The sequence below is a fragment of the Chlorocebus sabaeus genome, chromosome 6 (assembly GCF_047675955.1).
Source record: "Chlorocebus sabaeus isolate Y175 chromosome 6, mChlSab1.0.hap1, whole genome shotgun sequence".
Lineage (NCBI taxonomy): Eukaryota > Metazoa > Chordata > Mammalia > Primates > Cercopithecidae > Chlorocebus > Chlorocebus sabaeus.
Genome location: NC_132909.1, coordinates 13,075,997 through 13,096,101, shown reverse-complemented (window position 1 = coordinate 13,096,101; position 20,105 = coordinate 13,075,997). Strand labels below are relative to the sequence as shown.

General features: G+C 52.5%; 1 protein-coding gene across 6 annotated transcripts in view; it reads left to right on the top strand.

Annotated features, from left to right (window-relative positions):
• CBLC (Cbl proto-oncogene C) overlaps positions 1-20,105 on the top strand; it is a 31,867-nt gene that overhangs the window by 7,157 nt on the left and 4,605 nt on the right. For 2 of the 6 annotated variants that reach the window (XR_005238318.2, XR_497713.3), the window contains 7 exons: positions 4,570-4,657; positions 7,077-7,208; positions 8,482-8,628; positions 9,933-10,010; positions 16,347-16,462; positions 16,590-16,659; positions 16,750-16,833. Coding sequence is in view for 3 of the 6 variants with exons in the window: in XM_007997148.3 (XP_007995339.3) it covers positions 4,570-4,657; positions 7,077-7,208; positions 8,482-8,628; positions 9,933-10,010; positions 16,590-16,652 (508 nt within the window). In the remaining 3 variants the exon portion in view is untranslated. Of the gene's footprint in view, positions 1-4,569; positions 4,658-7,076; positions 7,209-8,481; positions 8,629-9,932; positions 10,011-16,346; positions 16,463-16,589; positions 16,660-16,749; positions 16,834-20,105 lie in introns of those variants that run through there. The other 4 variants (XM_007997148.3, XM_007997143.3, XR_497714.3 and 1 more) reach the window with 3 other exon arrangements.

Sequence of the window (20,105 nt, the reverse complement as noted above, 5' to 3'; positions counted from 1 at the left end):
TTTTGTTTTGTATTTTCAGTAGAGACAGGGTTTCACCATGTTGGTTAGGCTGGTCTCGAACTCCTGACCTCGTAATCTACCCACCTCGGCCCCCCAAAGTGCTGAGATTACAGGCATGAGCCACCGCGCCTGGCCCTAATTTTTGGATTTTTAGTGGAGATGGAGTTTCGCCATGTTGGCCAGGCTGGTCTCAAACTGCTGACCTCCAGTGATCCTCCCTCCTCGGACTGCCAAAGTGCTGAGATTACAAGTGTGAGCCACCACGCCCGGCCAAGAAGGCAGGTTTCTTTTCAGAGTTTCACCTTCGGCCAGAAATTTCTTATCAGTCATATCTATATGACTACTAACATACAAGAGAGGAGATAGGAAGGTAGGTAGGTAGCTAGCTAGCTAGATATGCTGTTGATTATTTGCAGTAATTATTAATTTTTTAATATATAATTTTTTCTAACGTTTTTGGTGGGGGCACGGTGGTTCACGCCTGTAATCCCAGCACTTTGGGAGGCCAAGGTGGGCGGATCACCTAAGGTGACCAGGTGATCACCTCAGACCAGCCTGGTCAACATGGCAAAACCCCATCTCTACTAAAAATTTTTTTAAAAATTAGCTGGGCGCTGTGGCGGGCACCTGTAATCCCAACTACTCTGGAGGCTGAGGCAGAATTGCTTGAACCTGGCAGGTGGAGGTTTCAGTGAGCTGAGATCACGCCGCTGCACTCCAGCCTGGGTGACAGAGCGAGACTCCATCTGAAAAAACAAAACAAACAAAGAAAACATTTTTATTGTATTTTTGGTAGAAATGGGGGGGGGGGGGCTCACCATGTTGCCTAGGCTGGTCTCGAACTCCTGAACTCAAGCAATCTGCCCACCTCAGCCTCCCACAGTGCTCAGATTACAGGTGTGAGCCACACGCCTGGCCAATTTGCAGTAATTATCTTCTATAAAATCACCACACACCCTGAATTATTGAATAACAACCCGTTGCTCCCAGGGGAAATATATTCCTGGCTCCTGAGTAGCTAGGACTACAGGTGCACGCCACCACGCCGGGCTGGGTCCCAACATTTTTGTCAATCAATCACAACATAGTAAACTTTATGTATGTTTTTGTTTAAAGACACTTTATTCAAGGCCGGGCGCGGTGGCTCACGCCTGTAATCCCAACACTTTGGAAGGCTGAGGCGGGCAGATCATGAGGTCAGGAGATCGAGACCATCCTGCCTAACATGGTGAAACCCAGTCTCTACTAAAAATACAAAAAAAAAAAAAATTAGCTGGACATGGTGGCAGGCACCTGTAGTCCCAGTTACTCAGGAGGCTGAGGCAGAAGAATGGCATGAACCTGGGAGGCAGAGGTTGCAGTGAGCTGAGATCACACCACTGCACTCCAGCCTGGGCAACAGAGCGAGATTCCATCTCAAAAAAAAAAAAAAAAAAAAAAAAAAAAAGACACTTTATTCAGTACCTATCACTGGTTCATTAACATTGAACTTACAACCAACAGCACTATAACTTGTGTCTCAAGGAAGCTTATACAACACACACGTTTTCTCCATAAGACACATCACAACCTCCTTTCACTTAGGAAGAAGAGACAACACTTCAGCTACTCTTGGGGACCATTTAAAGCAGAAAAATCAGAGGCTGGGCATGGTGGCTCATGCCTGTAATCCCAGCACTTTGGGAGACGGAGGCAGGCAGATCACTTGAGGTCAGGAGTTCAAAACCAGCCTGGCCAACATGGCGAAACCCCATCTCTATAAAAAAAAAAACAAAAACCCCGTCTCTAGCCAGGTGTGGTGCTATGCGCTTATAATCCTAGCTACTCGGGAGGCTGAGACAGCAGAATCGCTTGAACCCGGGAGGTTGAGGCTGCAGAGAGCCGAGATCGTGCCTCTGCATTCCAGCTTGGGTGACAGAGATTCCATCTCAAAAACATAAAAATAAAGTAAATCATAGAAGTCCCTTCTTATTGAGTGTTTTTGCACAGAGGAAGATGCTGCATTAAAATATATATATATATATTTAATTTTAAAAATTTATTCGCGCCGGGGTCAGTGACTCACGCCTGTAATCCTGGCACTTTGGGGAGGCTGAGGCAGGCGGATCACCTGAGGTCAGGAGTTCAAGACCAGCCTGGCCAACGTGGTGAAACCCTGTCTCTACTAAAAATACAAAAAGTAGCCAGGCGTGGTGACAGGTGCCTGTAATTCCAGCTACTTGGGAGGCTGAGGCAAGAGAATCGCTTGAACCTGGGAGGTGGAGGTTGCAGTGAGCTGAGATCGAGCCATTGCACTCCAGTCTGGGGGACAAGAGTGAGACTTCATCTCAAAAAAAAAAAAAAAAAAAAAAAATTCTCCAGGCATGGTGGCTCTTGCCTGAAATCCTAGAACTTTGGGAGGCTGAGGTAGGAGGATCACTGGAGTCCAAGAGTTTGAGACCAACCTGGACAACGTAGTGAGCCCCCTTCTGAATAAAAAGAAAAAAAGAAAAAAAATTAGATAGAGACAAGATATCACTATGGTGTCCAGGCTGGTCTCAAACTGCTGGGCTCAAGTGAGCCTCCCTCCTCGGCCTCCTAAAGTGCTGGGGTTACAGGTGTAAACCACTGCACCTGGCCAGTGCTGCATGTTTTTTTTGATGTTTCTTTTTTTTGTGACAGGTTCTCACTGTCACCCAGGCTGGAGTGCAGTGACATGACCACAGCTCACTGCTGCAGCCTCGACCTCCCAGGCTCAGGTGATTCTCCCACTTCAGCCTCTCCTGAGTAGCTGAGACCACAGGCACATGCCACCCATGCCCAGCTAATCTTTTTAATTATTATTTTTTTTTAGACATAGGGTCTTTCTGTGTTGCCCAGGCTGGTCTCGAACCCCCGGGCTCAAGCAATCCTCCTGCCTCAGCCTGTCACAGTGCTGGGATTCAGGCATGAGCCACTGCTCCCAGCCAGGGCTGCATGTTTTATAAGCACTGTCTTTTTTATTTATTTATTTATTTATTTATTTATTTTAAAGTTTTTTTTTGAGACAGAGTCTTGCTGTGTTGCCCCAGGCTGGAGTGCAGTGGTGCGGTACTCATTCACTACAATCTCTGCCTCCTGGGTTCATGAAATTCTCCTGCCTCAGCCTCCCGAGTAGCTGTGATTACAGACACGCGCCTCCATGCCTGGCTAAAATTTATTAATTTTGCTATTTTCAGTAGAAACGGGGTTTCACCATGTTGACCAGGCTGGTCTCAAACTCCTGGCCTCAAATGATCCGCCTGCCTCGGCCTCCCAAAGTGCTGGGATTACAGGTGTGAGCCACCACGCCCGACAAGCACTGTCTTATTTAATACTTATCACAAATCTTTGCCTCAGGCATGATCATGTCCATGTTACATAAGAGGAAACTGAGGCCAGAAAGGTAGAGTGGCCCCAGCCAGGTCATACAGTGTGTTAGTGGGACAGCCACTGTGGGGCCCAGGTCAGGGATCCTGCACTGCTCCACATGACAGGCCAGGCAGGGCCACTAGCCTCAAGGACTCATGACCCGCTGTGGGTCTGAGGGTTCAGTATTTCATGTGGTATACATGTGGGGATAATTGGAGTAGTGTTGAGGCATGCCAGATAGGCTGAGGAAATGATGCAGTGGGAGACCCAGGGAGTCCAGAGCTTGCTTCTCCGGTGTCCTGGAGCCCAGTGCTGAGATCTTGCCTACGACCCTGGTTCTGAGTCTCTCTGGTCCTTGCTGTGTGACCTTGGGTAGGTGCCTTTCCCACCCTGAGCCTTGGGTCACTGTCTGTGAGGGAAGCAGTGGTACAGGTGTTCTCAGAGGATCTTTCCCATCCTGATATTCTCAGATTCTAGGATTTGGTCACTTTCATGATCTGTGACGCTAAAATCTGTTATGGTTGGGCATGGAGGAGAAGGATGAGGTTCTAGAAGAGCTAAGCCAGAGATTTTTCTTTTTTCTTTTTTTCTTTTTTTTTTTTTTTTGAAACAGAGTCTCACTCTGTCACCCAAGCTGCAGTGCAATGGCATGATCTCGGCTCACTGCAATCTGTGCCTCCTGGGTTCTAGCAATTCTCCTGACTCAGCCTCCTGAGTAGCTAGGATTACAGGCATGCACCACCATGCCCAGCTAATTTTTATATTTTCAGTAGAGACGGGGTTCCACCACGTTGGCCAAGCTAGTCTTGAACTCCCGACCTCAGGTGATCCACCCACCTCGGCCTCCCAAAGTGTTGGGATTACAGGCGTGAGCCACCGCGTCCGCCCTAAGCCAGAAATTTTCATCCCGTTTTCTGGTTCTTATTCTATCTCATCCTTGTTTCTGGAGCTTGAGTCACTGAAGTTTCGTGTGCCCTACCTTGGGAGTCTGAGGGGACATAGCCCTGCCCTGGGGTATCTGAGAAGATGCAGTCCCAATTAGAGGAGGGCAGAGGGAAAATAACTCCAGGTCAGCAATGGATTGGGGACAAATCCTCATCTCAGGGAGATATGGGCGCTGTAGGGGATAAAGGTCCTTGTTCATCTGGGGGTGGGAGATACTGGATGGCCCCCCCGTCACCCTCTCTTCTTTTCCCCCAGCTACCTCTACCCAGATGGAAAGAACCACAACCCAGACCTGACTGAGCTTGACCAGGCAGAAGCCCAGCAGCGCATCCACGTATCAGAGGTGAGACCCGTGCCTGCACCCACAGTCCCGTTCCCTGACCCTGCCACCCCCACGTTGCCTTGGCTCAGAGGCCTGGGGTTAAAGTGTTGGCTTGGTGGCTGTGTGACCTTGGGTAAATCACTTGACCTCTCTGAGGCTCAGTATTCTTCCGGAGTAAGAATAACGGCTCCTCCTGCCTCTTTCCCAGGGGTGATCACGGGGATTAAATAAGGAACTGATGCTGCTGAGATCATCAGGACAGCTAATGCATTTGGGCATTTGCCAGCGATGGCCCTGTGCCAGCTCCTAATCTTCACAGCCACCCCACGAGTGAGAGAAAAACAACAATAATAAATACATAATTTATATTTTATTTATTTTTATATTTAGAGACAGGATCTCTTCTGTCACCCAGGCTGGAGTGCAGTGGTGCGATCATGGCTCACTGCAGCTTCGACCTCTGGGCTCAAGCGATCCTCCCACCTCAGCCTCCTGAGCAGCTGGGAGTACAGGTGTGAGCCACTGCACCCAGCTAATTTTTTTATTTCTCTGTAGAGATGGGGTTTCACCATGTTGCCCAAGCTGGTTTTGAACTCCTGGGCTCCAGCAATCCTCCCACCTCCACCTCCCAAAGTGCTGGGATTATAGGCATGAGCCACTGTACCTGGCCCTACATTTTTTTAGTATAAATATATCCCTTGCAATATTTGGGACATCTTTATACTTCAAACTGTATTCACTGTTTACATGAAATTCAAATTTAGAGGCCAGGTGCCACCGCACCCGTAATCCCAGCACTTTGGTAGGCCGAGGTGGGCAGATCATCTGAGGTCAGGAGTTCAAGACCAGCCTGGCCAACATAATGAACCCCATCTCTACCAAAAATACAAAAATTAGCCGGGTGTGCTGGCTCACACCTGTAGTCCCAGCTGAGGCACTTGAGTTGGGAGGCTGAGGCACAAGAATCACTTGAAGCCGGAGGCGGAGGTTGCAGTGAGCTGAGATCACACCACTGTGCTCCAGCCTGGACAACAGAGTGAGGCTTGGTCTCAAGAAAAAAAAAAAGAAATTCAAATTTAGGTTAGGCGCGATGGTTCATGCCTGTAATCCCAGTATTTTGGGAGGCTGAGGCTGGTGGATCACTTGAGCTCAGGAGTTCAAGATGAACCTGGGCAGCATGACAAAACCCCATCTCTACAAAAAATGCAAAAACTTAGCCCACCTACTTGGGAGGCTGAGGTGGGAGGATCACTTGAGCCTGGGAGTTGGAGGTTGCAGTAGGCCAAGATCGCGACCCTGCACTTCAACCTGGGTAACAGAGTGGGGCCCCGTCTCGCCAAAAAAAAAAAGAAAAGAAAAAAAAGAATGAAATTCAAATTTAGCAGCATCAGGTACTTTTATTTGCTAAATCTGGCACCACTGGGTGTAGACGACTGGGGAGAAGAAATCTCATAACAAGGAGTGAAGACATGGCCGGGCAAGGTGGCTCCCACCTGTAATTCCAACACTTTGGGAGGCCAAGGCAAGCAGATCACTTGAGGTCAGGAGTTCGAGACTAGCCTAGCCAACATGGTGAAACCCCATCTCTACTAAAAATACAAAAATTAGCCACGTATGGTGGCTCATGCCTGTAGTCCCAACTACTCAGGAGGCTGAGGCACAAGAATCGCTTGAACCTGGAGGCAAAGGTTGCAGTGAGCCAAGATCACATCACTGCACTCCAGCCTGGGCAACAGAGCGAGACTCCATCTCAAAAAAAAAAAAAGGAAAAAGAAAAATAAATAAATTTTAAAAACACACAAAAAAAATGAGTGAAGACATGTAGGAGGCCGTTGGACATGCCAACCTTGGACTTAGGAGAGGGTTCAGGTCTGGCACAGAAGTTTTTTTTTTTTTTTTTTTTTTAAATAGAAACAGGGTCTTGCTATGCTTCCCAGGCTGGTCCAGAACTCCTGGGCTCAAGCATTCCACCGGCCTTGGCCGCTCAGAAATGCTGAGATTACAGGCATGAGCCACAGCGCCAAGACAGACGTTTGGGATTTTCTTTCTTTCTTTCTTTTTCTTTTTTGAGAGAGTTTTGCTCTTGTTGCCCAGGCTGGAGTGCAATGGCGCAATCTCAGCTCACTGCAACCTCCATCTCCCAAGTTCAAGCGATTCTCCTGCCTCAGCCTCCCGAGTAGCTGGGACTACAGGCATGCACCACCATGCCCCGGCTAATTTTTTTATTTTTAGTAGAGACAGGGTTTCAACATAGTTGACGAGATTGGTCTCGATCTCCTGACCTCAGACGATCCCCCCGCCTCGGCCTCCAAAGTGCTGGGATTACAGGCGTTAGCCACCACAACCAGCTGAGGTTTGGGATTTACTTCTTGTGGCCCAAGTGGTGTCCTCATGACTGACGCATGCCCCTCGCTGTCTTCTCTATCCTCTCATCTGCCAGGAGCAGCTGCAGCTCTACTGGGCCATGGACTCCACATTTGAGCTCTGCAAGATCTGTGCTGAGAGCAACAAGGATGTGAAGATCGAGCCATGCGGGCACCTGCTCTGCAGCCGCTGCCTGGCTGCCTGGCAGGTGGGTCTGACCCCTACGCTACCTTCCTGGCTGGTCTCCCCCTCTCTACAGGGAAAGCCCCAAGAGGATCTCCTCTATGCCTCATTGATCATATGGGGAAACCGAAGTCCAGAGAGGGCAGAGAGCTGCGGGCGACCACTCAGGAGGCCAGCTGTCTTTCCCCGGGCCTCTGGTTCCACCCCACTCTGCACACGCTGCCTCAGTTTCTCCCTCTCCGGCAATGTTATCGGTGGAAAGCTCTCCTTCCTTCCCTGCCTGGGTGATCCCCCGCTAGTGGCTTCACCTCTCTGAGCCTTAGCCTCGTCCCCTGGAGGACAGGGCTGAGAAAAGTGACTTCCCAAGGGCCACAATGAGGCTGGGCACAGTGGCTCACGTCTGTAATCCCAGCACTTTGGGAGGCCGGGGTGGGTGGATCACTTGAGGTCAGGAGTTTGAGACCAGCCTGGCCAATATGGTGAAACCCCGTGTCTACTTAAAAAAAAAAAAAAAAGGGGCCGGGCGCAGGGACTCAAGCCTGTAATCTCAGCACTTTGGGAGGCCGAGACGGGCGGATCACGAGGTCTGGAGATTGAGACCATCCTGGCTAACCCGGTGAAACCCCGTCTCTAGTAAAAAAATACAAAAAAATAGCCGGGCGAGGTGGCGAGCATCTGTAGTCCCAGCTACTCGGGAGGCTGAGGCAGGAGAATGGCGTAAACCCGGGAGGCGGAGCTTGCAGTGAGCCGAGATCCGGCCACTGCACTCCAGCCTGGGCGACAGAGCAAGACTCCGTCTCAAAAAAAAAAAAAAAAAAAATGCAAAAATTAGATGGCTGTGGTGGTGGGTGCCTATAATCCCAGCTGCTCAGGAGGCTGAGACATGAGAATCGCTTGAACCCGGGAGACAGATGTTGCAGTGAGCAGAGATCGCACCACTGCACTCCTGCCTAGGTGACAGAGCGAGACTCCATTTAAAAAAAAAAAAAAAAAACAAGGGCCACAGTGAGGATCTGAGCCTAGAAAGGCCTGGTCCAGAAGCTGCAGCCAAGGCTCCATGGGGATCCCTGGCCTGTGTGCCCCCTCCTGACCTTGACTCTGGTTCCGTTCCTCTCTCACCTTCCCTCCCAGCGTTTCCCTCCACATTCCCCTGCTCTCCACGACTCCTCTTCTCTCCTTCTGTCTCCCTTCCTCTGTCTTCCCCACATCAATCTTTTGGGCAGGGAACTCCTCGTTGGCCCAAGGGACAGGATGGAGAGCAGCGGGGCACTGACCCTTTCCCTCCCGACCTCCCCCAGCACTCGGACAGCCAGACCTGCCCCTTCTGCCGCTGCAAGATCAAGGGCTGGGAGGCCGTGAGTATCTACGAGTTCCATGGTCAGGCTACTGCTGAGGACTCAGAGGACGGCAGTGACCAGGAAGGCAGAGAGTTGGAGCTGGAGCAGGTGAGTGGGGCCAGCCGGGAGCTGGAATCCACATTCTTGAGGCCTGAGGGAGGAGGGACTGGAGCCTGGACTCCTGGGTTTGAGGGAGGAAGGGCAGGGCCTGGACTCCTGAGTCTGAGGGAGGAAGGGCAGGGTCTGGACTCCTGAGTCTGAGGGAGGAGGGGCTGGGGCCTGGACTCCTGGGTCTGAGGGTGGAAGGGCTGGAGCCTGGACTTCTGGGTCTGAGGGAGGAAGGGCGGGGTCTGGACTCCTGGGTCTGAGGAAGGAAGGGCTGGGTCTGGACTCCTGGGTCTGAGGGAGGAAGGGCCGGGGTCTGGACTCCTGGGTGTGAGGGAGGAGAGACTGGGGGACTGGACTCCTGGGTCTGAGGGAGGAGGGTTTGGAGCCTGTACTCCTGAGTCTAAGGGAGGAGGGCTGGGGGTCCTGGACTCCTGGGTCTGAGGGAGGAGGGGCTGGGGTCTGGACTCCTGAGTCTAAGGGAGGAGGGCTGGGGGTCCTGGACTCCTGGGTCTGAGGGAGGAAGGGCTGGGCCTGGACTCCTGGGTCTGAGGGAGGAAGGGCTGGGGTCTGGACTCCTGGGTCTGAGGGAGGAGAGACTGGGGGACTGGACTCCTGGGTCTGAGGGAGGAGAGGCTGGGGGACTGGACTCCTGGGTCTGAGGGAGGAGGGGCTGGGGGACTGGACTCCTGGGTCTGAGGGAGGAGAGACTGGGGGACTGGACTCCTGGGTCTGAGGGAGGAGGGGCTGGGGTCTGGACTCCTGAGTCTAAGGGAGGAGGGCTGGGGGTCCTGGACTCCTGGGTCTGAGGGAGGGAGGGCTGGGTCTGGACTCCTGGGTCTGAGGGAGGAGGGGCTGGGGGCCTGGACTCCTGGGTCTGAGGGAGGAGAGACTGGGGGACTGGACTCCTGGGTCTGAGGGAGGAGAGACTGGGGGACTGGACTCCTGGGTCTGAGGGAGGAGAGGTTGGAGCCTGTACTCCTGAGTCTAAGGGAGGAGGACTGCGGGTCCTGCACTCCTGGGTCTGAGGGAGGAAGAGCTCAGGGACGTCACTCCTGGGTTCTAGAAGAGGAGGGTGCTGATAACAAGATTCTCAGGTCCTAGGGAACTGGTCTTTTGCTTCCCCAAGGGCTGGGGCTGTGGCTTTCCTTGACTGTAACCCTCCTAAGTGTTGGTACGTTGTCTTGCTCTCCGTTATATCCTGAGTCTAGAACAGTGCCTGAATGCTGGGGCTCAGGCAGGAGAACATGAAAGTGAGAAGAAAATGGCAGCTCACAAGTCCACTCTCCTTCCTCTGTCCCCTCCAGGCGCCCGTTTTGGCTCCTCAGTTGCCCCCACGGCCAGATCTGCCCCCCAGGAAACCCAGAAATGCCCAGCCAAAGGTGGTGAGTCAGGCACTGGTCTGGAGGTTGGGGGCCGGGGTCTCATTCACCTCCAGGGTCCCTGGTTCACCTGCACACTCAGGGGTGCCAGGGAAGGGACTCATCCTTGGCACTCATTTCTAAGGTACCCATCCCCGCTGTGACCTCATCCCTTGTTTTCTTCCTGGCTCATTCCCCCTCAAGGACTTTCTTTTTTTTTTTTTTTTTTTTTTTTTTTTTTTTTGAGACAGAATCTTGCTCTGTCGCCCATGCTGGAGTGCAGTGGTGCAATCTTGGCTCACTGCAACCTCCGCCTCCCGGGTTCAAGCAATTCTCCTGCCTCAGTCTCCTGAGTAGCTGGTATTACAGGCGCCCGCCACCATGCCCCTCTAATTTTTGATTTTTAGTAAAGACAGAATTTCACCATGTTGGTCAGGCTGGTCTCAAACTCCTGACCTCGTGATCTGTCCCCTTCGGCCTCCCAAAGTGCTGGGATTACAGAAGTGAGCCACTGTGCCCGGCCTCAAGGACTTTCCTGCTCTCCTTCCAGCATCCCAGATGTGTCCTACCTCAGGGCCTTCTCACAAGCTGTTCCCTTGGCCTGCACTGCCTTTCCTGAGGCTCGCCTTCCCATCCCTTCTCAGGGAGGCCTTCCCTGACCACTCTGTTCAAGATAGTACCTCCAGCTGGGGTGGTGGCTCATGCCTGCAATCCCAATACTTTTTTTTTTTTTTTTTTTTGAGTAAGAGTCTCGCCCCTGTAGCCCAGGCTGCAGTACAGTGGAATAATCTCAGCTCACTGCAACCTCTGCCTCCCAGGTTCAAGCAATGCTCCTGCCTCAGCCTCTTAAGTAGCTGGGAGTACAGGCACGTGCCACCATGCCCGGATAATTTTTGGATTTTTGGTAGAGACAAGGTTTTGCCATGTTGGCCAGGCTGGTCTTGAACTCCTGCCCTCAGTTGATCCACCCGCCTTGGCCTCCCAAAGTGCTGGGATTACAGGCATGAGCCACCATGCCCGACCTGCAATCCCAACACTTTGGGAGTCCAAGGCAGGAGGATGGTTTGAGCCCAGGCGTTTGAGACCAGCCTGGGCAACACTGTAAGACCCCAACACTACAAAAAATTTTTAAAATTAGCCCAAAGTGGTGGCGCACGCCCGTAGTCCCAGCTGCTCGGGAGGCTGAGGTGGGAGGGTCCCTTGATCCCAGGAGTTGGTAGCTCCAGTGAGGCATGATCACACCACTGCACTCCAGCCTGGGCAACAGAATGAGACCTTGTCTCTAAACCAGTAAAGAAAAAAAAGAGTCTGTAATCCCAGCCCTTAGGGAGGCAGAGGCAGGAGGAAAGCCTGAGCCCAGGATTTCGAGACCTTTCTGGGCAATATAGCGGGACCCCGTTCTCTAAAAAGAAAAAAAAAGGAAAGGGTGAAAATAGCACCGCTGTCCCTCCGGCCCCTGGTCTGCTGTATGTTCAAAGATGTTTCGCCACCCGGCAGAGCTTAGGGTTGGTTTTGTTGGCTTTTATCACTGTCAGGTTGCAACCTTCTTGCAGGTCAGGCCTTTGTTGTCTCCTCCATCGTATCTCCAGAGTCCAGAACAGTGCCTAGCACACACACACACATCATAGGTGCTCAATAAATAGATACCAAATGAATACACTGAAGTGAGTCTTCCCAACAGCACTATGAAGTCAAAAATGTTCCTCTCCCGGCCAGGTGCGGTGGCTCATGCCTGTAATCCCAGCACTTTGGAAGGCTGAGGCAGGTGGATCACTGAGTTCAGGAGTTCGAGACCAGCCTGACCAACATGGTGAAACCCTGTCTCTACTAAAAATACAAAAATTAGCTGGGCGTGGTGGTGCACGCCTGTAATCCCAGCTACTTGGAAGACTGTGGTAGGAGAATCGCTTGAACCCGGGAGCTAGAGGGTGCAGTGAGCCAACATCGTGCCACTGCACTCCAGCCTGGATGACAGAGTGAGACCCTGTCTCAAAAAAACAAACAAACAAATGTTCTTCTCCCCATTTTCTGGAGGCAAAAAGTTCAGAAAGGTGACAGTACCTGCCCAAAACCACACAGCCTGAAAGAGGAGAAGCCAGTGTTGGAGTCTTTAAGGCCCCTAAACCATCTACTTTTTTGTTGTTGTTGTTTTCTTTGTTTGTTTTTCTTTTGAGATGGAGTTTCACTCTTGTTGCCCAGGCTGGAGTGAAATAGTATGATCTCGGCTCACTGCAATCTTCGGCTCACTGCAACCTCTGCCTCTGGGGTTCAAGCGAATTCTCCTGCCTCAGCCTCCTGAGTAGCTGGGATTACGGGCATGTGCCACCACACCTGGCAAATTTTGTATTTTTTAGTAGAGATGGGGTTTCTCCATGTTGGTCAGGCTGGTCTCGAACTCCCAACCTCAGGTGATCCACCTGCCTCAGCTCCCCACAGTGCTGGGATTACAGGCGTGAGCCAACACGCCCAGCCTACTTATTTTTTAATGAGCCCTGTCCTGGCTTTCTTTTCTCCCCATGCCACCACCCCAGGGTTTGTGGGACCCTGGATTGCTGGGGAGAAGCAGATCTGTTAGCATCTCTGGCTGAGTACACACAGGCTTCGATCAATACTGAGCTGTCTTCAAACAAACAGCTCAGGAAGTCCGGGAACATTATTCAACCACAGCAAACAAGAGAGCCAGCAGGAAGCGGGGGGTGGCAGTGAAACCAGCCAGGGAAGCTAAAAACAGATCCAACCTGTCGCCAAAAGCAAATGGAAACATTAGGAGGCACTCAGCCGGCTCCCTGAGGACAGTGATGGGGGACACAGCCAGGATGGCAGGCTGACAGGGACCTCGGGCCTGATGATGACACCTTTGCCTAGGCTGTACCCTCCGCCTTGCCCGCCCTTTCCTCCTCTCCCCAAACCCTGCCTGATTAAAATTCCAGTCCACTCCCACCTACTCTTTCATTCTTCAAAACATACCATGGAAGAGACAGCCTTGGGTTTGCTATTTCTCAGCAAGCCAACTGTCGTAACCTTTTTTTTTTTTTTTTTTTTCTTTTGAGCTTTGTTGCCCAGGCTGGAGTGCAGTGGCACAATCTTGGCTCATTGCAACCTCCGCCTCCCAGGTTCAAGCAATTCTCCTGGCTCAGCCTCCCGAGTAGCTGGGGTTACAGGTGCTCGCCACCACGCCCTGCTAATTGTTGTATTTTTAGTAGAGACGGGGTTTCATCATGTTGGCCAGGCTGGTCTTGAACTCTTTATCTCCGGTTGTCTGCCCGCCTCAGCCTTCTAAAGTGCCGGGATTACAGGCGTGGGCCCCGCCTGTCATAATTTTTGCTATGTGCCTGGCATTGCTTTTTTTTTTTTTTTTTTTTTTTAAGGTGGGGCCTTTGTCTAGCCGGGCATGGTGGCGGGCACCTGTAATCCCAGCTAATCAGGAGGCTGAGGCAGGAAAGTCGCTTGAACCCAGGAGGCAGAGGTTGCAGTGAGCTGAGATAGTGCCATTGCACTCCAGCCTGGACGACAGAGTGAGACTCTGTCTCAAAAAAAAAAAAAAAAAGAAAAGAAAAAAAATGGGGTCTCTGTTACCCAGGCTGGAGTGCCGTGGTGCAATCACAGCTCACTATAGCCTCAATCTCCTGGGCTCAAGTGATCCTCCCTCCTTAGCCCCCAGAGTAGCTGGGACTACAGGTGCATGTCTCCACACCCGGTTCATTTAAAATTTTTTTGCAGAGGTGAGGGTGGGGCTGCTGTGGACACTGGATGTGATGGGACTTGGGACTGTGTCAGTGGTCAGTGTCACTGTGGTTGTGATCTGTGTATGGTGCTGTGGCCCCTGGGGTTGCTCTCTGCACACTGCTGTTCTCCATCTGAGAAACCTACCTTTAGGGGACGACACTGCCATTGAGCTGGATCTCATCGCCCCACTGAACACTGGGGACCTCTCTGACCCTCGGTGTTTTCTTGGGGAAAATGGGGAGCAGCCTGACACAAGCCCCACGGGCTGGGTTTTTTTTTGTTTTGTTTTAATTTTTTAATTTAATTAGAGACACAGTCTCACCGTGTTGCCCAAGTTGGTCTCTAACTCCTGGGCTCAAGTGATCCTCCTGTCTCGGCCTCCCAAAACGCTGGGATTACTGGCATTAGGCACTTCGTCTAGCCTCCCCATGAGTTTTGATGAAGCCAGTAAGCTCAGTCACCTGTAACCTGAGTCATATCCTCTCCCTCACCTCTCAGAAATCTCCACTGGCGGCCGGGCATGGTGGCTCACACCTGTAATCTCAGCACTTTGGGAGGCTGAGGTGGGCAAATCGCTTGAGGTCAGGAGTTCAGGACCAACCTGGCCAACATGGTGAAACCCTGTCTCTACTAAAAAATACAAAAATTAGCCAGGCATGGTGGCGGGCACCCGTAATCCCACCTACGTGGGAGGCTGAGGTGGGAGAATTGCTTGAACTCAGGAGGCGGAAGTTGCAGTGAGCCGAGATCGTGCCACTGCAGTCCAGCCTGAGTGACAGAGCAAAAACTTCTGTCTCAAAAAAAAAAAAAAAAAAAAAAAAAAGGCCGGGCACGGTGGCTGACGCCTGTAATCCCAGCACTTTGGGAGGCTGAGGCGGGCAGATCATGAGGTCAGGAGGTCAGGAGATCGAGACCATCCTGGCTAACAGGATGTAAAAATGTATTTTGTGTATGTAAAAATCCAAAAAATTAGCTGGGTGTGGTGGAGGGCTCCTGTAGTCCCAGCTACTCGGGAGGCTGAAGCAGGAGAATGGTGTGAACCTGGGAGGCGGAGCTTGCAGTGAGCTGAGATGGCGCCACTGCCCTCCAGCCTGGGCAACAGAGCGAGACTCCATCTAAAAAAAAAAAAAAAAAAAAAGTGAGAAAGAAAGAAATCCCCCACTGGCTTCTCAGGGTTCCAAGAACTCAAGCCAAAGTCCTCTCCACTGCCCAAAGACCTGGGGCTGGGGATCTAACCCTTCCCCACCTCTCTGATCTCCCCCACTCCACCTCCTTTCCAGCGACATTGGACCCTTGCTGCTCTTCTAACTTGCCAGCAAGCCCCCACCCACTTGAAGCCTCTGTCTGGATCCTTCCAGTACTCAGGCATCAGCTGGGTCATTCCCATCTCCAAGAGGCCTCCCCGGCATCTTCTCTCTCCCAGGCACTTTGAAGGAGACGGAACATGCTCTGAGACATTTCCTTTTTCAGGAGCTGATCAGTCACTGCAAGCCTCGGGCTCAGTAGAGCATCAGCTCCACCAGGACAGAGATTGTTTTCTGTCTTGTTCACGGCTGTCTTCTCAGAGCGAAAAACAAGGCCTTGGCCTGGCGCAGTGGGTCATGCCTGTAATCCCAGCACTTTGGGAGGCTGAGGCAGGAGGATGGTTTGAGCCCAGGAGGTCAAGGCTGCAGTGAGCTATGGTCATATCACTGCACTCCAGACTAGGCAACAGAGTGAGACCCTGTATTGCTTTGTTTTGCTTTGAGACAGAGTTTCGCTCTTGTTGCCCAGGCTGGAGTGCAGTGGTGCAATCTTGGCTTATGGCAATCCCCACCTCCTGGGTTCAAACGATTCTCCTGCCTCAGCCTCCCAAGTAGCTGGAATTACAGGAATATGTCACCACGATTGGCTAATTTTGTATTTTTCATAGAGACAGGGTTTCACCATGTTGGCCAGCCTGGTCTCAAACTCCTGACCTCACATGATCCACCCACCTCAGCCTCCCAAAGTGCTGGGATTACAGGTGTGAGCCACCACGCCTGGCCTCTGTTGTTTTGTTTTTTTTCTTTTTCTTTTTTTTTTAAGAAAAGGAAAGAGAGAGAGAAAAAAAAAGAAAAGAGAAAGAAAAGAAAGAGAAAGAAAGAGAAAAGAAAGAAAAGAAAGAAAGAAAGAGAAAGAAAGAAAGAAAGAAAGAAAGAAAGAAAGAAAGAAAGAAAGAAAGAAAGAAAGAAAAGAAAGGGAAAGAAAGGGAGAGAGAGGGAGGGAGAGAAGGAGAAAGGAAAGAAATGGAGGGAAGGCAGGAAGGAAGGAACGAAGGAGAGAGAAAGAAAGAAAAGAAAAAAAAGAAAAGAAAAGAAAAAAAAGAAAAGAAAGAAAGGGGCTGACCCACTGGAGAGGCTCGGGAACTGTCTGTGGGACGCATGAGTGCGCAGAAGGGATGGACACATGGATGGACAGGCGGACAGACAAACTAAAACTTCTTCCTACACGAGTTAGAGGTGAGAGGGAAAAGGCGGCATGGACTAGGGACAAGGCCAAAGGTCCTGTCAGACGGTGGCTGCCACCACTGTGTCACCCCTGTCCAGGGCCTGTGAAAGGACGTCCACCCAAGCTGCAGCCTAGCAGAGACATTTCTTAATCTCCTCCTCCCAGGCACTTCTGGCCCTCCCCAGACTTCAGGCCCCTCTTGTCTTGCCAAGAATTAAGGCTGTGGCCTCAACCGGGCAGGAAGCCACCTCCAGCCCCCAGGCGAGGGAGGGGGCCATGGAGTAAGTGGAAGGGACTGGAGGGTGGTCTGGGACTCCCAGGTCTAAGACAAAGGGGACAGGGTAGAGGAGCAGAAGGAAAGGTTGGATGCCGGGAATCAACCACCCTCTCAAAATCTCTCCATTGCAGAGACTCCTAAAGGGGAACTCCCCTCCAGCTGCCCTGGGACCCCAGGACCCTGCCCCGGCCTGAAGGCCAGGTGAGTCCGCTCCCTAACCCTCCCTGGCCCACTCCACCCTTCTCCACCTGGAGGTGACCTCATCTAACCCACCCCTCTCTCCACCTGCAGGGCACCGAGATGTGCTGCTAAAGGGCGCCCCAAGGGCTGGAAGGGGGTTGTGAAACCGAAATAAACTGCCAAGCCTTGTCTGTCCTCCAGGGTGCGAAGGAAGAGTGCAGGGGGCAGCAGGGGGCAGCAGGGGGCAGCGGGCCCAGGGAAAGAGCCGTCCCCAGGCCTGGTCCCCACCTGAACAACAGGAGTCCAGGCCCCAGCCCCTCCTCCCTCAGACCCAGGAGTTCAGACCCCCAACTCTTCCCTCAGACCCAGGAGTCCAGGCCCCAGCCCCTCCTCCCTCAGACCCAGGAGTTCAGACCCCCAACTCTTCCCTCAGACCCAGGAGTCCAGGCCCCAGCCCCTCCTCCCTCAGACCCAGGAGTTCAGACCCACAACTCCTCCCTCAGACCCAGGAGTTCAGACCTGCAACTCCTCCCTCAGACCCAGGAGTCCAGGCCCCAGCCCCTCCTCCCTCAGACCCAGGAGTTCAGACCCCCAACTCCTCCCTCAGACCCAGGAGTCCAGGCCCCAGCCCCTCCTCCCTCAGACCCAGGAGTTCAGACCTGCAACTCCTCCCTCAGACCCAGGAGTCCAGGCCCCAGCCCCTCCTCCCTCAGACCCAGGAGTCCAGGCCCCAGCCCCTCCTCCCTCAGACCCAGGAGTTCAGACCCGCAACTCCTCCCTCAGACCCAGGAGTCCAGGCCCCAGCCCCTCCTCCCTCAGACCCAGGAGTCCAGGCCCCAGCCCCTCCTCCCTCAGACCCAGGAGTTCAGACCTGCAACTCCTCCCTCAGACCCAGGAGTCCAGACCCCCAGTCCCTCCTTCCTTGCACTCAGGAGTCCAGATCCTAGACCCTCCTCCCTTGGACCCAAGAATTCAGACCCCCAACCCCTCCTCCCTCAGACCCAGGAATCCAGGCCCCAGCCCCTCCTCCCTCAGACCCAGGAGTCTAGACCCCCCAGTCCCTCCTCCCTCAGACCCTAGTCCCTCCTCCCTCAGACCCAGGAGTTCAGACCCCAGCCCCTCCTCCCTCAGATCCAGGAGCCCAGGCCCCAGCCCCTCCTCCCTCAGACCCAGGAGTCCAGGCCCCCAGCCCCTCCTCCCTCAGACCCAGGAGTCCAGGCCCCCAGCCCCCTCCACCCTCAGATCTTCAGATGGAATCTGGGACCAGGCACGGTGGTACACGTTTGTAATTCCAAGGCTTTGGGAGGCCAAGTGGGAAAGATTGAGCCTAGGGAGCCGAGGTTGCAGGGAGCTGTGATTCTGCCACAGCAATCCAGCCTGGGTGACAGACAGAGACCCTTTCTTTAAAAAAAAACAATGAAAGAAAAAGAAACTGGGCCCCCAGCCCTGTCTGTGATACCCAGGAGTCCTGCTCTCAGGATTTAGAAGTCCAGAATCTCAGAGAACCAGGCATCCAGCCCTCTCCTTCATCATGGCAAAAAAAATCCCTGCACCCAGACCCAGACATCTAGATTAAGTCCCTGGTCAAAAGACCACACATTTCCCCGATGGTTATCCACCTTGCCTTGCCACGGTCTGTTCTCATCCCTCTCTCTGTCCTTCATTGCTCTCTGACATCTTTCTCCCAGAGTAACTGCTAACTTCCAGTCTAAATCTTGCTGAGGAAGAAGAAATACCACCTCATGATTCATCTTGGATTGACCCAAGCCTCCCTCCACCTTGTTTAAAATGCCCCATTCCCGGAGACCTTGCCCTGTGCCCAGCCCTGGGCTGAGCCATGCTGACCAGGAAGCAGTGATCACTGCCCCACAAGGGCTCACCTTCCGGTAGAGGAAAGAGACCCGTCCCTAGATAGTGATGACCCAGAGTGGGCATGGCTGGGGTAGGGAATCCCAGGGGACTACAGGAACCCAGAGTGGGCACCTCACTCAGCCTGGGAGGTCAGGGACTGCTTCCAGGAGGAGGTGATGTCTGAGCTAAGACTTAAAAGATGATGAGGCCAGATGTGGTGGCTCATGGCTGTAATCCCAGCACTTCGGGAGGCTGAGGCAGGCGGGTTGCTTGAGCTCAGAAGTTCGAGACCAGCCTGAGCAACATGATGAAACTCCATCTCTACAAAAAATTTTGGAAAAATTAGCCAGGCATGATGGCACATGCCTGTAAGTCCTAGTTACTCGGGAGGCTGAGGTGGGAGGATGGCTTGAGCCCGAGAGGTCAGGGCTGCAGTGAGCCAAGATTGCACCACTGCACTCCAGCCTGGGCAACAGGGCAAGACCCCATCTCAAAAAAGAAAAGAAAATTTTTTAAATGATGAAAAAGTATTCTAATGGACAGGAGGCTTGAAAGAATGTATCAGGGCCAGGCGCAGTGGCTCACACCTGTAATCCCAGCACTTTGGGAGGCCGAGACGGGCGGATCATCTGAAGTCAGGAGTTCGAGACCAGCCTGGCTGACATGGTGAAACCCCGTCTCTACTAAAAATACAAAAATTAGCCAGGCGTGGTGACAGGCAGCTGTAATCCCAGCTACTCCAGACACTGAGGCAAGAGAATCACTTGAACCCGGGAGATGAAGGTTGCAGTGAGCTGAGTACATACCACTGCACTCCAGCCTGGGCAACAAGAGCGAAACACTGAAAAAGAAAAAAAAAAAAAAAGAAGGAAGGGAAGGAAAGGAAGGAAGGAAGGGAGGAAAGGAGGGAGAGGGAGGAAGGGGGAGAGAGAGAGAGATTGCGAAAGAGAAAGAGAGAAAGAAAGAAAGAATTATCACAGATTTAGTTCCAAGCAACAGATGCCACCTCAGGGGCAGAAAGGGAATTTATTGAGAGGAGTTGGGGTCACTCACAGAATCCCAGGAGTGAACCGGGGAATCAGGATTGGAAAGTGAGCAGGAAGGATGCTGGCAGCTGGCCAGCAATGGTAACCCAGCCACAGTGACACCACAGAACCGGTCTGATGAGGCCATGCTGGTGATGGCCACTGGACACTGTAGTTGTCTCGCTCCCTCTGCTGCCCCAGAAATAGGATATGGCTGCTCTTCTCATTCGCTGTTGCTGGTAATAAATCACTTAACAACTTAGCCGCAAATGACAGCAATCATTGCATTAAGTCTCATGGTTGTTGTGGGCTGGGATTTGAAGAAAGGTGTGGCTGGTTTGTTTTGGCTCAGGATGCAAACAAACGGTGCAATCAGTGATGCTGGCCGCAGGGTGGCTGGGGGTGCTGGACAGGTGGGCATCTCTCTGTGGTCTTAGGGCCTCCCCCACCATGTGGTCTCTGCACTGGCCAGGTTGGGCTTCCCCACAGCATGGCTGCCTCAAGGTAGTCAGACTTTATATGGCCACTGAAGACCTAGGCAGAACCTGCATGGCCTTTTCTAGCTCATTTTGAGAGTTCCTCAACTTCACT